Raw genomic sequence first — 16873 nt, 5'->3', positions numbered from 1 at the left:
CACCTAGGTAGCTCATGATGTATGTGTGTATCTGTTTTTATATGGAGCGTCTGCTGAATTACCGACCCAGCCTTCCTCCGTTATTGGGGGTGGAAAGACCTGTTAATCTTCATCGACATGGTTGCTAGAAACTCGACAGCGCGAAAAGCGATTGATGCAATGCATTGGCCCACTGATCCGGTGGGCTATCTGTACGTATGATACTAGGTGCTCTATCTAGTGAGCCCGGAAATTCTGTCTGTGGTCATTTTGATCCTTTCCAACCTCGTGCTATGCTTTCAGTAATGGAAGGCCAACTGGTCTCAACCTCCCGCGCAAACCCTGAGCCCTCCTCTTCATGCCAGCCTTGCGTGTCTAGAGTTCCTGCACGAGGAGTCCCGTGGCAGACACCTGAGGAAGCTGAATCTTGGGCGTCAACAACGTGACCGTCATCGATGTGTCAGTCGTGCCATTACCTGGGTTTGGGTTGAGACTTTTCATTGCGGCATGATACTTGAAAGCAAAGTTCAAGATCAATGCCACGGCCAGACCAATGGTGACGACGAATGGGCCGATGGGATTGTCAAAGTCCTTCCCACTTCGTTCCGTGATCAATTTCGTCCGCCACATATACACATACCACCCCCATACTCCTGCAAAGACAGCGAAGCAGGTATACACAACAGCAAGGATTCGCGCAATGTTGTTATTGACACCGGCAGCGTTGTAGAGACCAAGTGATAGGGTGGCCAAGAGGACTGCAATGTGCTGCCATTTGATGAACGTTCGCTGATTAGCAAGCCAGACTTTTGCTTCAACTTTCAGGTCACCCTGGTCTTTGATCCAGAAACTTGGTTCTTGGACACCAGGCGGTAGTGGAGCATTTTCCCAGGCTCCTTTTCCTTCGCGGTGACGACGAGCGTATCGAGAATTGGAGAAAGCCGGAAGGAAGGATCGAATGCCACCCTTTGACGAGTCTCGAACCTCGACTTGATCGGGAGGATGAACACCTTCCTCGTCGGTATCCCGTTCTTCGGCAGTTGTTTCCAATTGCGGCTCAGGCCTGCTTCGTATTTGAGATTGGACAGACTGAGAGAGCTGGCCGGAAAGTCTTCGCTCTGGGAATTTGCCGGGAGAGGCCGACTTCCCTTTGGGTGTCAACCTGGACCCTGCGATGAAGCTTCCGACGGCCATTTCATCTTCTGCCTTTTTAGCCTCTTTCTGTTGTTCCTCCTGATAGGCTGTGACCGGGTCCCTTCTGATGTCGGTCTCCAAGTCACTCAGCCAGAATGGGAAACTGTTGACGTAGTCTTCGAAAAGCTCGGCCACACCGTGGACGAACTTGGAGAACCTTTTCTCCTCCTTGACCAGGTGAGAGTTCATCAGGTCGTTGAGCCAAGTGTTGTTCCTAGTATACTTGGATTCCTTGATCTTGATCTCAAGTACCGCGTGAGGAAAGCGGCTGATTTCGCCTTTCTTAATGGCCGAAAATGGGTATTCCATCTTGTTCTGGTCAATGTCAGACCGATGCCAGTCATCCGGATCTCGACAGGGCCGGTCAGGGTCCATTGCGTCCTCTCGGATGAATGCGAGATCAGTGTCTAGTGACACCCGGATCCTGTCATCGCCGGGGATTTGGAAGGCAGTTCTGGTATAGCTTGCTCGGAGAACTGGCTCGAGTTCCTTCTCTTTGACAAAGGATTGGATCTCGTCAACATTGGCCTTGAACGCCTTGATATCCTCATGTTGAGGTCCCAGCAGTTCTTCAAGCCTCTTGATCTGTTTTTCCATCTTGTATTCCCCCTTAAGGAATGGGATAAGATATTTGGGCTTCAGCTGGATTCTGATGTCGCTACTGTCGGTTGTTTCCTCGTCGACGAACTTTTTCTCAAGGACAACCTCGGGCTCATCAAGCAATTGGCCAGCCCATCTGACCCGAAGGGACGCGCCGCCGGCACCTTTTTCGACCTTACCCTGGTAAAGGTCGAAGTTCTGATTGTCGAAGTAGATGGAGGTGATTGTCGGATCCTTTTGAGACGAATCGACTACCTTGACAGATTGAGGATTGTACACCAAGACGGGAAGGCGCCGCAAGAGGTAAGTCTTGACTTCAAGAAGGTTGTCCACATGAACCCAGTATTTGAAGGCCTTATACTCATCTTTTGGTCGGACGTTAGTGTTCGCCTCCTTACCGGCCTGTTCTCCCTCGAGCTTCTGGCGAGCCCAGCTATACATGGTCGAGAGTCGGAAGAGCAAGGGCGAGTAGTCCTCCTGGTTGAAAGGCATCTGGGAAAGACGCACTTGCAATATTGGACGGACTCTGTACTTGAGGCCCCTCTTTCTGTCGTGTTTCTTTGCAGCCTTGAGGAAGCCTGTATAGTTGATCCTGCTGAACTTCCTAAGCTCATTCAGCTCTTTGGAGATGCTGTCCAACTCGGGAAGCAGCTCCTTTGCAACAGCTTTATATTCTCCCTCGGATTTTCCCGCATCTTCGCCTTCAGTAGACGGGAGCTTGGCCTCGCAGGCGGCGGTTCGGTCTCGTAGGGAGTTGAACGTATTGACCTGATGCTGGTGGACCTTTTCCAATTGCGTCACGGTGAGCTCGTGAACAAAGTTTTCTTCGTCCTGTTCAGTCCAGCTTGCTTCGCCGCCCCGGCCTTGTGGGGAGGTTTCATCTTCACGGAGGAGCTTCTTGATCTTGTCGTACTCGAGGTACTTGTCTTTCCATGGTGGATAAATGGCGTCGGAGAGGGTCTTGCCGAAGCGCATGTTGGGGTGAGAGTGAGGGTAAGGTAGGCCCGGTGTGCAGGTTCGTAGCAGCTACTCCATACAGATATAGATGTTGAGTGCAGCAGCCGAAGCTCACAAGAGAAAAGTCAAGGGAAAATATGCAATTGGTACTAAGCCGACAGAGCTGGACCAACGAAGCCTGGGAAGCTCGACGCAGTCAATGCTTCCCTCTTTGCTGTGGTTTCCCCACTGCAGCAAAAGCAAAGCACGGGGGGCAACAGCCAATCAAAGTGGCGCTTCCCCTCCCGTGCTCGGAAGATCTCTTGCCTGATCCGCTGGAGATTCCCGGACGAAGTTTTTCCGGCCGGCCACCTCCAATTGGCTGCCTTGCCGGGCCATGACAGCCTCGGCATCGAATACGACTATGCCGACGAGGCTGCAGCCATTGAGTCATATCGCATACCATCTTGTCTCACTTGGAAAGTTTCTGGGCTGAATAGAGCCCTCTCATAGTATTCCGTCGCGATGTCAGAAGACTCGAGGGCCATCGTCAAAGCCCTCGAGAAAGTCCTTGTCCGGCTTAGCGAGAATCCGTATCCGCATGTCCCCAATCCTCCCAATTCCTCGCAAAAACGAGCCAGCGTTGCTGCCATTATTCGTGTCCGACCGGCCTATAAACCTGTCCCTGCAAGTGTCAACGGCTCCCTCATAGCGGTCGATAAGCCTTCTCCCCCGTCTCCCCCCTCTACAATCAGCGAGTTCTTCGCGCAAGAATGGGTCCAAGAAGGAGACCCAGAATTACTCTTCATCAAACGCGCCGGGCGCGCTGGCGATAGGTGGTCAGGGCATGTTGCCTTGCCTGGTGGGAAACGAGATCCTGAAGACGCGGATGACTTTGCTGCTGCTGTCCGCGAGACAAGAGAAGAGATAGGCCTGGATCTGGACACGATGGATTGTCTGCCTGCAGGGAATCTTCCTGAACGGCTGGTCACTACTTCTTGGGGAAAAGACGTTCTCATGGTGTTGTGTCCCTACATCTTCCTCCTGACAGGGAAGACAGTCCCTGCTGCCCAGCCACAACCCACCGAAGTTGCCGCAGTGCATTGGGTCTCTCTCCGCGCGCTGCTCTCACCAACTCTACGGACTAGAGAAGCCGTGGATATCTCCTCGAGGATAGCCAAGCACGTTGGACCCGCAATCCACAAACTGATCCGTTGGACAATGGGCAAGATGATGTTCAGTGCCGTCCGCCTTCTCCCCACAGAGTCTGTTTATGCCAGTTCCATACCGGGTTTCATACCCACAGAGGGTGGCGACAAGCTTTCCACGCTGGCGGGATGGGCTCAAGCGCCCTTCGGCATCCCCTCCTCCTCATCTATTCACCACTCCCTCCTAACTTTCCAACAACCGCTTATCCTCTGGGGTCTGACACTTGGCGTGCTGGCAGATCTTCTGGACCAACTGCCACCCTACAACGCCGTGGCGCTCTGGAAATATCCGACATTCACGGTGCCTGACCTCCGCCTACTTGTGTACATCATGACCCGCTCGTTCCGAAAGAATACTGCAGAAGCCTTCTCGTCGGGATCTTGGCCGAGTCGACCACAGCGGCAGCCGAGTCAAACCGCCATGGATGGCGCAACCGAGGCGACAGCCATCTCTGTGGCCGAACCCGCGCCTGCAATGGGACCCGAATCGACATCTGCACCAATCCCTACTGCTACGGGTCGACAAGCCAAGCGATCATCTTTCAACAAACACAGTGTCGGCATCGGCGGATTAGGTGTCGGGAAAGACCCGCAGCACGCTGTCGGTAAGTTGCTGCACGGGTATTACGACAGAGTGAATTGGGCGATCGCCCTGTTTCTGGCGTACAGAACAGCGCTCACAATGAGTGTGGCGTGGTGGGTGGTTAGATGGTGGCGAAGACGAAGGGCTGCGGGCACGTAATGTTTTGCTGAGGGACCAGGAGTGGGCGGCACGATGCACCGCATTGTCTGATCGGGGCTAGGTGGCTGTATTTATGAGGATTCTAGAGCTTACTTGGGATCGCCGGCTGCATTCTATATACAGTTCTGGCATTTTGGCATTGTTGTTTAACGCGGCACAGCTTGCATATTCCAACGGGAAGATTTGAGGAGCGGAGATTTTGGTTCTAGATCTACCCTTTTGCATCGATGCACAATAATACACAATGTGAACCAGATGATTTCGAAAGTCAAGACGAAATTCCCAGCTCTGCTAGCACATGGGATCAGAAGAACATGGCAAACCTCTCTCTCCCTCTCTTCTTACAGAGGTCCGCGGCTGCTCTTTACCAGGACCATAGACAGTCTTGAGGCCATACTGTCTCAATGCTTAGATAGTGGTATCAAAGCAGCTTGGTCCTTACCGAGGCATTCTTCTGCGTAATGCAAGGCGTTCTGCAATTTGCCCACCGCGAGCCATTTTCAGGGCGTCCAAAAAGCTGACTTCATGCAAATTCGGTGGATCATAACGGGGCGTGTACAATCAACAGTAGCACGCCTCAACGTTGAAACCGAGCCCCAAACCCGGCCCTGTGAGTACGCAGACAGCTTCGCAACATGCTGCCCTTCCCAGCCTAGTCTGATCACAGCCTTATGCGAAGTATCCTTCAGCCTTGGCACGGCCCACAGGCTGTCGTCACGGAGTATCCAGTTTCGAAGAGTGCCTCATGTTTGTATCCTTCTAGGGTTACAAAATGCGATCTCAAGAGGTCTTGAACCGCCTGTCGTTGTTGACGGCTCTGAAAAGCCATTAGCACTCAGGCTACCGTATAAACGCGATGTTTTCCCCCATCATGATCTCCGAAACATATAGAAGCATGCTTCAGGACATTCCTTTACATCGGAACGACATCCTTGCTTCCCGATTCCCAGTATAAAGACTCTCTTTTGGTGTATCGCATCTAAAGAGCTCTTCACACGAACGTGCGCGCTTCATTGTGAGTGTCTTCGGAGCCTTTGCTGTCATGGCACGGCACCTTCAAGCGCGTGTTGACGAAGGCAACGCAACCATGTCCGTTTCATTGCCAGCGGAGAATTACTTCAGAGAACCCACCTCGTCAAGCATTTTATATCTCCATGTTGGCTTCATGATTTTGGCTTGGATAGGCGCTCTTTCCATCCGTAAGTACCTTTCCTCCAGCTAAGGACCAAACGCTAACATATCCAGTGGCGTCGTTGCAGTTCACCCGCTCCAACCTTACATATCCAGCCCGAATACTGCTGCTCGGGCTGCACGCCCTTGGGATTATCTTTGGTCTAGCATATAACTCCAGAACACCCGACTTATATCGCAATAGCTCACATCATTCACTTGCCTGGACGTTGTCCGCCATCGCTATCTTAGAATCGTTTCTAAGCATCTTGAGAAGTTTCTCGCGGTCCTACTCCAATAAAGCCAACTTCGATGCGAGTCACGAACTGCAGCCGCTTGTCTCTTCTTCCAGCCTTTTCCAAGAATCCGAGGACCAAATACATCCCACAGACCCGACCTATCTGGCATCGCTGAGAGAGAATCGAAGAAATCGGACAAATTCTATAAGAGTCGACGCCCAGGCCGCAATCGATGGACGGTATCAACGACTATCCTCGCGGGTCAAAAGCTGGTCTAAGTTAATTTCAGCCAGTCGCTTCGTCCCTACTGTGGCATCCACATCTAGCCTTTTCATCATGGCAATGATCATCCTAGCGTTTGTTTCTTTATGCACTGGAATAGTTACTATGGCTGGAATATTTGTGAGAAGTTCCCGGCTACGTTTTGTATGCCCGCTAACAATGTCTAGCATGGAGACCACATCTTCAACGGCCTGGCCCATTTCATCAAAGGCGGCGTTTTCTTCTTTTTCGGTGTCATAACCTTGCTTCGCTGCATTGGCTGCTTTTCTGGGCTTGGCTGGGCGTGGAATCTCAAAGCCTCGACAGGTTTCCCATCTCGGAAATGGGGTCGCTCCGTCACCATGGAGGGACTTGAATGTTTGCTCATCTTCATTTATGGAATCACCAATGTTTTCCTCGAACACATCGCAGGTTGGGGAGAGGCGTGGACGGCACAGGATCTTGAACATGTCGCGATATCGCTCTTGTTCATTGGCGGTGGTTTGGTGCGTTTCATTGTCTTTGACCGCCGCGCCAGATATTGACTTCGTTGTAGTGCGGCATGATGGTTGAGTCCCGGGATGTCTGGGCATTGTCAAAAAACCAAATACTGGAAGACTCTCTCACCTTGAACGAAAAGCAGAATTTGATACGCGGATACTCGACAAACCCCGTACCTGCCATGATTATATTTCTACTAGGCACAATCCTCGGTGGCCACCATCAAAGCACGGTGGAGTCTACAATGATGCACAAATGGGTAGCCTCTCCATACGCTTGTGCTTCTTGCAGCCATGGTGACTGATGGTTCGCAGTTCGGTAATTTCCTCACAGCCGCATCGATAACGAGAAGTCTCACGTACCTGCTGCTCTATCTTGCCCCAGCCCGATCTCGATCACCATCCCGGCCTCCATCTGAGCTTGTCACGTCATTCTGTCTGATGTCGGGAGGTCTGATGCTCATGGCCAGCGTAAGAATCCATTATTACATCCCCCGGGCTGGCGGCTGATACTGACGAGGAATACAGAACAGAGACACGGTCGATGCGATGATTGAGAATGATCTCAACGCTATGCTAGTGGCCACCGTCACAATGGGTATAACGGCTGTTTTGATGGCGTGGTGTTTTGCACTAGTTGCTTTAAAGGAGTGGGCGCAGAGGAGGGAAGGATTGACGAAAGCAGGACATGCCTAGAGTGAGTCGGAACTTCCTATATTGATTCTTTATTTGTGTCCGTAATGTTGATCTTTTGGCAATCTGCGACAGGAGGAGTTGCAATATCAGTTCTGATTACGGCCTGGTTTTTGAGGCTTATACAGCTGTACATATATATTCTAACTAGATTCTGGCATGATCATCGATACGGTCTCAACGCTCGCACGACGAGTCGGATGCTTGTTCAACATCTCAATCCTTCTTGAGACACGCAGGAGCCATCAACCCAAGTACCGCGTGTAAAGATGTCTTGGTATCGATATTGGTGGCTTATTCAAGAACGGTGCCCGGGGCAGGGTCTTCGATGCTTTTCCAGCATCGGGCGCTAATGGTAGCCTACTTTGATACTTCAGTCAAATTGGTTGCCAGCCATTCGCCCCCTCACAAGTTGTTCCTGGTTTGCTACCCAGAGACCTGGCTTGATTGTACTCTACCATGTCTACCTCGCATGGCCTAAGTGCGGCATGTTACTTTCGTCCCCCCAAAGTGGTAGATGAAAGATTGGGGTCGAGGATCCGATTCCGCTTCCGTGGTGGGAATTATGGGTGGGTCTCGAGCGGGACACGGACAGTATCATGGTGATCTTCAACAACATCGATGTGATATAGTGCTATACAGAGGTCTCCGTCTGTGCAGGCACTGTTCGCTTCCTTACAGAGTGTGATCTCGCAATAGAACCATATCTTCGAAGTATAAGCGAGGCTCTTGGACTTTGGTGATTTTGACACAATCGCCAATCAGCCGAACACGAAATTCAATAGAGAGCCAGAATCGCCATGACGACCGAGCTTGCATTTCTTCCTGTCGGTATAGGTTCCACAATATCTGACCCTTCAACGCCTCCGGGCAAGATCTGGCACAATGCACTGCTAGCTGTCTCCCGCCAACCAAAATTTCAACAATATTACTGGGGCTTCCAGGTGAAGCATCCCGACATTTTACAGCTCGTTGTCGGTATGTTGTGATGTTTGATCCCACCTTGACAGCGAGGGAGGGCAATCATCTCTGCATTTTTGGCTATATACTGACTAGATGTCCTTTTCAACGCCTAGAATTCGACTCGAGTGGTCCTCACAGCTCCTTCACGGGATCCCAAGCCTTCTTCCAGAGCATAACGTCTCTTCTCAAGGGTCCGCCGGAGTTTTACACAGCTCATCTGTAAGATAGCTTATGCATTGTACCTAAGAAACTCCATGCTCATTGACCGCGCAGATCTCCTCACCCGTCGCCGGCCTTGAAATCACCAGCCACCGAAGTCGTCATGATCAACAATCCTTTTCCAGATTTTAACGAATCACTTGCACAATTCGGCGTTAACGTGCTCTCGAAATCAGATGGGCATATTGACGGGGTATCGGTCGGACCCATCGAAGGAGAATCTCAAGGCGTCAAAAGGGTGTATCTGCTAGTCGGCTGGGAAACCGTCCAGAAGCAAAAGGACATGATGATCACAGATATCTTCAAGGCGAACGTTGGTCTAGTCAAAGATCACTGTGAGAGCCTAGCATTAGACTATGTAGAGTTCAAGTCGAGCTCGAGCTAGATAAGAATGCTGAAGACGTTTGAACCGTCAGGAGTATCAGTCCAAATAGCCGCACTGCGCCCCTTCTGTCATCGGTTTCTACTCGTGGTCGAGGGTATAATCTCGATTATGTTGGTAATGATTCACTCCGAGATGTTGCTGCTCAAAAATTCTCCTGTAGGGCTCACCAAGAACCGCCAATGGGTTCCAAAGGTCACCGAGTGAAGATGAATGATGACTTTAGACTCTACCATCTAAGAAGCCCAGGGGACTTGTTCGAAGTTTTTCTTCCCGACACAAATTTTCTCACATTGCATATCGGAAGAGCTCTAGCGTGGCCGTATGCCGCAGGTTCGATCGCCCAAAGATCTGAATTTGATGCTCAGGGGAGAGCTGCGGAAGCGGAAAAGGCAAGAAGTTCCACCCGTCCTTGGGGTCCGAAACCGTCAGACTGTCCACGGATTATTCCACCAGACCAATCGATTGTGATAGCATATACTCTATCCAACAAATGAATGCCGCAGCCAGGCTGCCCCCGCCTATCTAAAGATGAGATTTCCGTGCTTGGATTTCGGTTTTGAGACTCCCAAATGTCCGAATGACCGAAGTATCCGAATGCTCCGGGGAGTTGAACTCATATACTTAGGACGTAGAAATCAAATGGCATGTTGGAATGATTACTTGCCCCAATTCTGATACTTTGACATCTACATTACAGTAGGTTGCCTCTAGAACAACCACGTCCCACCTTTCCCAAGGCATTGTGGTCTCCCTGCTTAAGACGAGTTGGACCGAGTCTGATGAAAATGGCTGCCAAGTTCTCTCTACAACCCTTTTACAACTGGGTTGCTGTCTTTGCAGGAATTGTAAGATTTTTCTCCCTCAGCTTTGAAGATCTGTTGACCAAACGAAAACGAGTAGGTCCCATGTTTGCTGATAGCCTACATCACATACAATCTGTACTTTCACCCACTCGCAAAGTTTCCTGGTCCGAAATCGTTTGCAGCAACGCGAATCCCTTTTGTGAGATCTCTGCTCCGTGGGACCTTGGCTCGAGATCTACGGGACCTCCACGAAAAATACGGCGATGTGGTGCGGACCGCTCCTGGCGAGCTCTCCTACATCAGCCCTTCTGCCTTTAAGACCATTTATGCCCTACGGCCAGGTCACCCACAATTCCCGAAGGACCGGATTTTCTACACGATGGAATTCAGCAAGGCGCCCGACATCATCAGAAGCAATGACGAGGAGCACGCCCGCCACCGAAGGCTGCTGGCCCATTCCTTCTCCGAGAAGAGCCTGCGTCAACAGGAGCCGCTTATCCAGGGCTACACGAACATGATGATCTCCAAGCTTGCCGCCATTGCCGAGAATCAGTCGGGCGGCGGGGTTGCAAATCTCACCAACTGGTACAACTTCACCACCTTCGATCTGATTGGGGATCTTGCCTTTGGGGAGCCTTTCGATTGCCTGAAGACGTCCACTCTGCACCCGTGGGTCGACCTGTTGTTTTCTGGCATGAAGGGTATCACGTTCATCCAGGCAACGCGCTATTTTCCCCTGTTCAAGAACTTTCTGCGGCTATTTGTACCACAGTCCTTCATCGAGAAGAGAAAGAGGCATTTCCAGCTGTCCAAGGAGAAAATGGATCGGCGGATCGAGAACAAAGTCATGCGAGAGTCGGATTTTTTGACCAAAGCCATTGACTCGTCGGGAACGAGTGACAGGGCTATGAGTATTGACGAGTTGCGGGCCACCGCCAACGTGTTAGTTCTTGCAGGCAGCGAGACGACGGCCACCGTGTTGGCCGGCATGACCTACCACCTTCTGAAGAATCCCCAGTGTCTGAAAAAGCTACAAGACGAGATCGACCAAGCCTTCCAGACTGAGGACGAGATGGGCTCGATCTCACTGGGCCAACTCAAATACCTGCAGGCTGTCATCAATGAGGCTTTGCGGATCTATCCCCCAGTGCCGGCCATGCTGCCGAGACGGACCCCCCTGTCGGGGGAGACCATTGATGGCCAGTTTGTCCCAGGAGATGTAGGTCTTGACCCTTCTGCGATGTCCCTCTCTGGATTGGATGGAAGGTTGACCTTTTCTCAGACCATCGTTTCTGTCAGTCACTTGACAGCCTTCACCAACTCGCGAAACTTCTATCTACCACAAAAGTTCATCCCAGAACGCTGGCTTGGTGATCCCAGGTTTGAGAACGACCGACGAGAAATTCTGCAGCCCTTCTCCATGGGTCCGCGCAACTGCATCGGCAAAAAGTAAGTGTGAATGTCGGGACTTTCTTGCCTTTAAAGCAATCTTCCACCACGTAAATATGCTGACACGCGAGTTAGCCTGGCGAATCTGGAGCTGAAAACCACGCTGGCCAAAATGATTTGGCATTTCGACATGGAATTATGCGATGATAGTCAGAATTGGTCGGATCAATCTAGTTTCCTGCTGTGGGAGAAGCCGGAACTCAATGTGAAATTGACTGTAAGAAGAAGATAGGACGGTTGCGAATGGTCAAACACTCGTGGCCAAACCACGTAGGGTTCGCGGTATAGCGCGCTGTACTTGGACCCACGAAAATGAAACACGTTCCCGGAGTCTCGCAGCTGGCACACCGCAACAAACATCTCTAGCGTCCACAAAGTTCCATTCATGACACGTGGGAGAAGATCTAGCAGAAGCCGTTGCGATGATCGGTACGCTAATCTGCTTTCCGGCGTATCCGTATTCCGGTGTCACAGGTATGCCGCAGAGGGGTAAGACGTGCAATTCGGTCATCTTGGCTGCCAAAGGACTCAAAACGCATACAAGTTGATATGTGATGACTTTCGGAAGGCTCGAAAAGCCACGTACGAAGCTAGAAACCCGATGCCGTCGGGCGTCGATGGTTTACAATCCTATCAGTAGCTGAACCTAGTAGATGACAACGCTTTTCTCTCAGATACGTGGAGCTACAGGGCGAGTCCGGAGGCGTTCCAGCTGTATCGGCCATGCGACATCGACACCAAGTTCGTCTGCCACCTTCAGCACCCAGTCCGGTTCTCGCAGGAACTGGCGGCCCACGGAGATGACATCCACCCCCGGCGTGCCCGCCGAGTCGTCGCCCTGGACCAGCCTGCGCGCCTGTCTGGCGTTGACGATCATGCCCACAGTGCCGATGAAGAGCCGGTTCTCGCCTTCAGACCGCAACGCTTTCTTGATCCGCGACGCAATTGCCGCGTTCCTCTCCCCGGCGTCGAACACGTTGTAGAGCGCACTTGGATGGTTGCCGCCGGTGCTGACGTCGAGAAAGTCCACGCCGAGGTCGGGCAACAGTCTCGCCAGACAGAGGGTGCTCGCCTCGTCCCAGCTGCCCAACCGCTGCCCGAGCTGCGTGTGCTCCATCCAGTCGGTGGCGCTGATTCGGACCGCGAGCGGCATGCCGGACGGGATGGCCGCCCTGACGGCTTCGATGACTTCAATCAGCAGCCGTACCCGGTTCTCGAAGCTTCCCCCGTAGCGGTCGCTCCGGTGGTTGGAGAGGGGGCTGAGGAATTGATGGATCAGATACCCGTGCGCGGCGTGGATCTCGACCACATCCACCCCAGCGGCCACGGCTCGTTTGGCGGCCTTGTGGTAGTTTGTGACCAGATCTCGCACATCATCCAGGCTCATCTCTCGCGGAGTATGATACCCACCAGAAGGGTCCGAGGCTTTTTTCCCGTCCCATGACAGTTCCTCCCCCCCGGACGGAGCTATTACGTCGTCTGGCCACCCATCCCTCTCGGCTGGTGCCCTAGCACTCGATTTCCCCAGCCGTGCGGCGTCGAGCGGTGGGAGCGTACTGGCCTTTCGCCCCGCATGGGACAGTTGGACGCCGCAGAGCCCGCCTTGCGAGTGAATGAAATCGGCCAGCCGCTTCAGTCCTGCCTGCTGCGTCTCGTTCCAGAGGCCTGGACAGTTTGGGCTGATACGGCCGTTGGGTTGCACCCCGGTGGCTTCGACCATGGCCAACGCGGCACCCTTGAACACACAATGACCCACCAGCGTGAGGTAGATGTCGGTCATGACCCCCTTGTTTGGCCCTGAAGAGTCTAAACTGTACATGCACATCGGTGAGATCCAGATGCGGTTTCGCAGCGTCACGGATCGGATCGTCAATGGGCGAAAGAGGGTCGGCGTCTGCTCAGTGATCTTGAAAGGTGTGCCGGCTGAGACATGCCCTCTGTCGTGCGTCGTAGACCGAGCCATCCTTTTGCACTGGCTGATCCGCCCAAAGAGTTTGTGATTTGTCAAATAATTCCTGGGACAGAAGCCACAGAGCCTTTCTAGAAGGAGTAGAGTAGATAAACGAGTGATGGTGAGAGAACCATGCAGTTGGGCGTTTGTTGATATCGCTCAAGCAATTTAGCCCAAGAACTGCCACCGTATTCTGACTTCCCCATGAGAAGCAAAGAACGTCCTTGTCTTTGTATCGCGAGGTCCGTCCTCTTGGGCTATGCGCGACCGCGGTAGTTTCATTTTGAAAGGTGCACAATTCATTCCCGAGGTGTTTCGGAAACACGGCAGGTCTGCTCAGCAAAGCGGTTCCGAAACCAAATACGATCGTCACCCAGATTCCGTTCGGAACTTACACGGCAGGCTTGTAGCAAGGATCACGCGTTGACCTCTTCACGTGAAAAACCCAGCTGTCTAAAGGGTTTGCGGTTTGGATACAGTGGCCGAAAGTCATGATCTACAATTATCAGGAGAAGGCCAGTAGCCACGCTCACAAGCTCAATGCCGTCACTGGGCTCCAATACGCGCCAGCAACGCGCCAACCAAATTGCACAGCACCTGCAAGGTTCTCCCCATGGCACAATTGGAATGGATGTCGCAGGTTATGCAGTGATCACTGGGGCCGGGTCAGGCATAGGGAGAGCAACCGCGTTGACGTTGGCCCGAGAGGGCGCCACAGGGATAGCCCTGCTGGACCTGGATCAAAAGGCTCTCGACGCTGTGGGTGTCGAGGTCGAAGCCGCCGCCGCTGCATGCGGCACTCCTATAAGAGTCTACCGAGCTACCGTCGACGTCCGCAATGAGAGTGACGTGACGACGGCGATCAACAACGTCGCTCAAGAATTCGGGCGTCTCGACTATCTCATCAACTGTGCAGGCGTCGCGTTCAAGCACCCAGGAGGAGCGGCAGAGGCAGCCTCAGAGGATTGGAGCCGGGTGGTCGACATCAATCTCAACGGCACGTTCTATGCGCTGCGAGCAGCGGCCAAGATCATGCTGCAGCAAGACTGGACCCGGTCGTCCAGGTAAGTCGCATGGTTCTCCTGTGTGGTCTATGGAGCGCGTGATGGAAGGGACGAGAGTTTCTCATTTTGCAGCTAACACTGTCCATCCCCCAATAGGGACGGTCGCCCTCTTCAGCGTGGCTCAATCGTGAATATCGGTTCAATATGTGGGGTGGTCGGAGTCGCCTTGTCCACGGCGTACACGGCGTCCAAACACGGGGTCATAGGCCTGACGCGGACAGCGGCGGTCGACTATGCCGGCTCGGGGCTGCGCATCAACGCCGTGTGCCCGGGATATGTCGACACCCCGATGGTGACCAAAGATCAGACCCTCGCCGAGGTCGCTCGAAGGAGCGCGGAGCAAAAGGTACCTCTGCAACGCCTCGCACGGGCACAGGAGGTGGCCGACTCTATCGTTTTCCTCTGTGGCGGGAGGAGTTCGTATATCACCGGCTCCACGTTGATGGTTGACGGTGGATTCACGGCACAATGACGGGGGAGAGACCTAACGCGGCAACCGTTCAAAGAATTACATAGCAATGGAGACTTGCCTTGAAGCTGCTCGAGCACGGAGGAGAAACCAGGGCTTGCTCTTGTTCAACAGGTATCAAGTCAATGAATATATCCAATTCCTTCGAGACCTAGAATTCTGGTTGTTCAGAGCTTAATTCCCTCTGCAAGGCCGCAGCATGCAAACCTCATATCAGGACATATCTGGTTTCCTTCACACGGCGAGATTACTGGAACTGGGTTTAAGTAAATGTTGGTGTATACAATGTACGAATGGGTACAATGAAGGACTGACGACCGCAATACCGAACATGATACTGAGATATCATGTTCTAACCATTTTTTGCTTAACGCTCTATCACCTTTGATCTTTAGTGCCATTTTCCACTACCGAAGCTAGAAACGAACGATACAGTTGTTCTACGAAGCTGAGTAGATTGTACTCTAGACGCCGCGTCGCAATGCTCGCCTACGAGGGCTACCAAACAACGACAGCCTTGATGACATTGCCCCTTTTGGTTTCTTGGATTGCCTCCGTCACGCCACTTGCCGGAAAGAAGCGCACGATCCTCTGCACGGGAAATTTGCCGTCTTTCCACCATTGCAACAGGGTCGGAATCAGTGATTGACTGGTGCTGTGACCCAACAAGTGGGTTTCAATGGTCGTTCGCATATCGAAAAAGTCTGAGAGCTGAAGTCCAAGTTCTGTGCCCGGCCGGGGGAGTCCAACGAGAATGAGCTTTCCAGGACGTCCCAGTGCCTGCAAGGCCCATCCAATGACCGATGACATGCCAGTTGTTTCTACCACGTAGCTGATTCTTCGATCCTGCACGCTTCGACGCACGGCTTCGACCATTTGAGAGGGAGAGCCAGTGCTCTCGACAACTTGTGTCGCTCCAAGGTCCTTGGCGACTTCCAAACGTTCGGCCACGATGTCGACAGCGATGATTTCCCGGCAGCCGAGCACCTTCGCTGCCATGATCGCACCCATGCCGACTGCCCCGAGCCCGGTGACCAGGACTATGTCATGTTGTGTGGGTGCGGCCGAGTTCAACACGGCTCCCGCACCCGTCATGAGCCCACATCCGAGAGGTGCCAACAGCTTAAGGTCGTCTCTGTTCGACACCAGTCCTCTCACATTCACGACAGAGGCTTCCTGAACCACAGCCGCGGCGGCGAAGCTCGACTGTCCGAAGAATTTGCCGTAAATCGCCTCGCCGGTCGACGATTGGTACACACTGTTGTCCCCGATTCGATTGAGCCGGTCAAAGCTCAAGCAGTACGGCTGCCTTTGTTCTTTGCACAGTTCGCAGTCACCGCAGTAGTTGAAGGATAGGAGGACAGGATCCCCGGGTCTGGCTGCCTTCACGTCAGAGCCGACCTCCTCCACGAACCCGGCGCCTTCGTGGCCGAGGATTTTCGGATACTCGACCCCCATCATCCCGGGCGGGAGAGATGATAATGCAATGTCCGTGTGACAGATCCCAGTGGCCACCATCCGAACTCTGAGCTCGTGAGATTGCAACGGACGAGAGAATTTGATCCTTTCGAGACGCCAGTCTGGTCCACTGGTAGGAGGATAGCTTACTATGGCCTCGACCTCTTCCATCATGAGGTAGATCTCTGAGGTGCGGATAGAACCACGACTATCGTTGGACGGAGAACATATCTGCACCACCTGAGAGAGTAAGATGATGTTTTTGTGAGATCGGCCACTGAGGCGACTCGCGCCTTGATAGGAATCGCTTGACTACTAGGAGCAGATAAATGCCTCCCCCCCTCCTCCCCGGGAGTCCCGCTTCCGCCATTGGAACTGTAATTTTCCGGACTTGTATGGTCGCTCTCGATATGTGAAATCTTTAATCTAGTAGTCCAAGGCGGATGCTTCTAGGTCGAACAACTATGCAAGTTTTGATATTATGCGTAATCTGGCGCGCACATCACATGCGTCGAACCATGATTCGAGTCAACTCTGACAGAATAAAACAAAAGTGATGCGTCCCGGTTAAGAAAACTACTCCGAATGTG

The 16873-nt window shown here is 52.6% G+C and overlaps 6 protein-coding genes across 6 annotated transcripts; 4 read left to right on the top strand and 2 right to left on the bottom strand.

The window, feature by feature from the left end:
* Nucleotides 1-33: 33 nt before the first annotated feature.
* On the bottom strand, nucleotides 34-2927 carry PV07_04838 (uncharacterized protein). Its single transcript, XM_016391684.1, has one exon. The coding sequence runs from the start codon at nucleotides 2746-2748 to the stop codon at nucleotides 355-357; it is 2394 nt and encodes a 797-aa protein (XP_016249203.1). The 5' UTR covers nucleotides 2749-2927; the 3' UTR covers nucleotides 34-354.
* Nucleotides 2928-3182: 255 nt separating this feature from the next.
* PV07_04837 (uncharacterized protein) lies at nucleotides 3183-4938 on the top strand. Its single transcript, XM_016391683.1, has one exon. The coding sequence runs from the start codon at nucleotides 3235-3237 to the stop codon at nucleotides 4657-4659; it is 1425 nt and encodes a 474-aa protein (XP_016249202.1). The 5' UTR covers nucleotides 3183-3234; the 3' UTR covers nucleotides 4660-4938.
* A 731-nt stretch (nucleotides 4939-5669) lies between these two features.
* Nucleotides 5670-7525, top strand: PV07_04836 (uncharacterized protein; the record flags this gene model as incomplete). Its single annotated transcript, XM_016391682.1, has 6 exons — nucleotides 5670-5858; nucleotides 5905-6470; nucleotides 6518-6835; nucleotides 6886-7089; nucleotides 7145-7300; nucleotides 7358-7525. The coding sequence occupies exons 1-6, from the start codon at nucleotides 5702-5704 to the stop codon at nucleotides 7523-7525; spliced, it is 1569 nt and encodes a 522-aa protein (XP_016249201.1). The 5' UTR covers nucleotides 5670-5701.
* A 797-nt stretch (nucleotides 7526-8322) lies between these two features.
* PV07_04835 (uncharacterized protein) lies at nucleotides 8323-9089 on the top strand (the record flags this gene model as incomplete). The annotated part of the gene is made up of 3 exons (XM_016391681.1): nucleotides 8323-8500; nucleotides 8599-8704; nucleotides 8759-9089. The coding sequence occupies 3 exons, from the start codon at nucleotides 8323-8325 to the stop codon at nucleotides 9087-9089; spliced, it is 615 nt and encodes a 204-aa protein (XP_016249200.1).
* A 4742-nt stretch (nucleotides 9090-13831) lies between these two features.
* On the top strand, nucleotides 13832-14828 carry PV07_04834 (uncharacterized protein; the record flags this gene model as incomplete). Its single annotated transcript, XM_016391680.1, has 2 exons — nucleotides 13832-14356; nucleotides 14453-14828. Coding segments are annotated over 2 exons (901 nt in total), but the record flags the coding sequence as incomplete, so codon positions are not given.
* A 495-nt stretch (nucleotides 14829-15323) lies between these two features.
* On the bottom strand, nucleotides 15324-16454 carry PV07_04833 (uncharacterized protein; the record flags this gene model as incomplete). The annotated part of the gene is made up of 1 exon (XM_016391679.1): nucleotides 15324-16454. One exon carries the CDS (start codon nucleotides 16452-16454, stop codon nucleotides 15324-15326), a length of 1131 nt encoding a protein of 376 aa, XP_016249198.1.
* Between the last annotated feature and the right edge of the window lie 419 nt (nucleotides 16455-16873).

The sequence above is a fragment of the Cladophialophora immunda genome, assembly GCF_000835495.1.
Source record: "Cladophialophora immunda strain CBS 83496 unplaced genomic scaffold supercont1.3, whole genome shotgun sequence".
Lineage (NCBI taxonomy): Eukaryota > Fungi > Ascomycota > Eurotiomycetes > Chaetothyriales > Herpotrichiellaceae > Cladophialophora > Cladophialophora immunda.
Note: the sequence above shows the minus strand (reverse complement) of the source record. Positions and strands in the feature narration are given on the sequence as shown.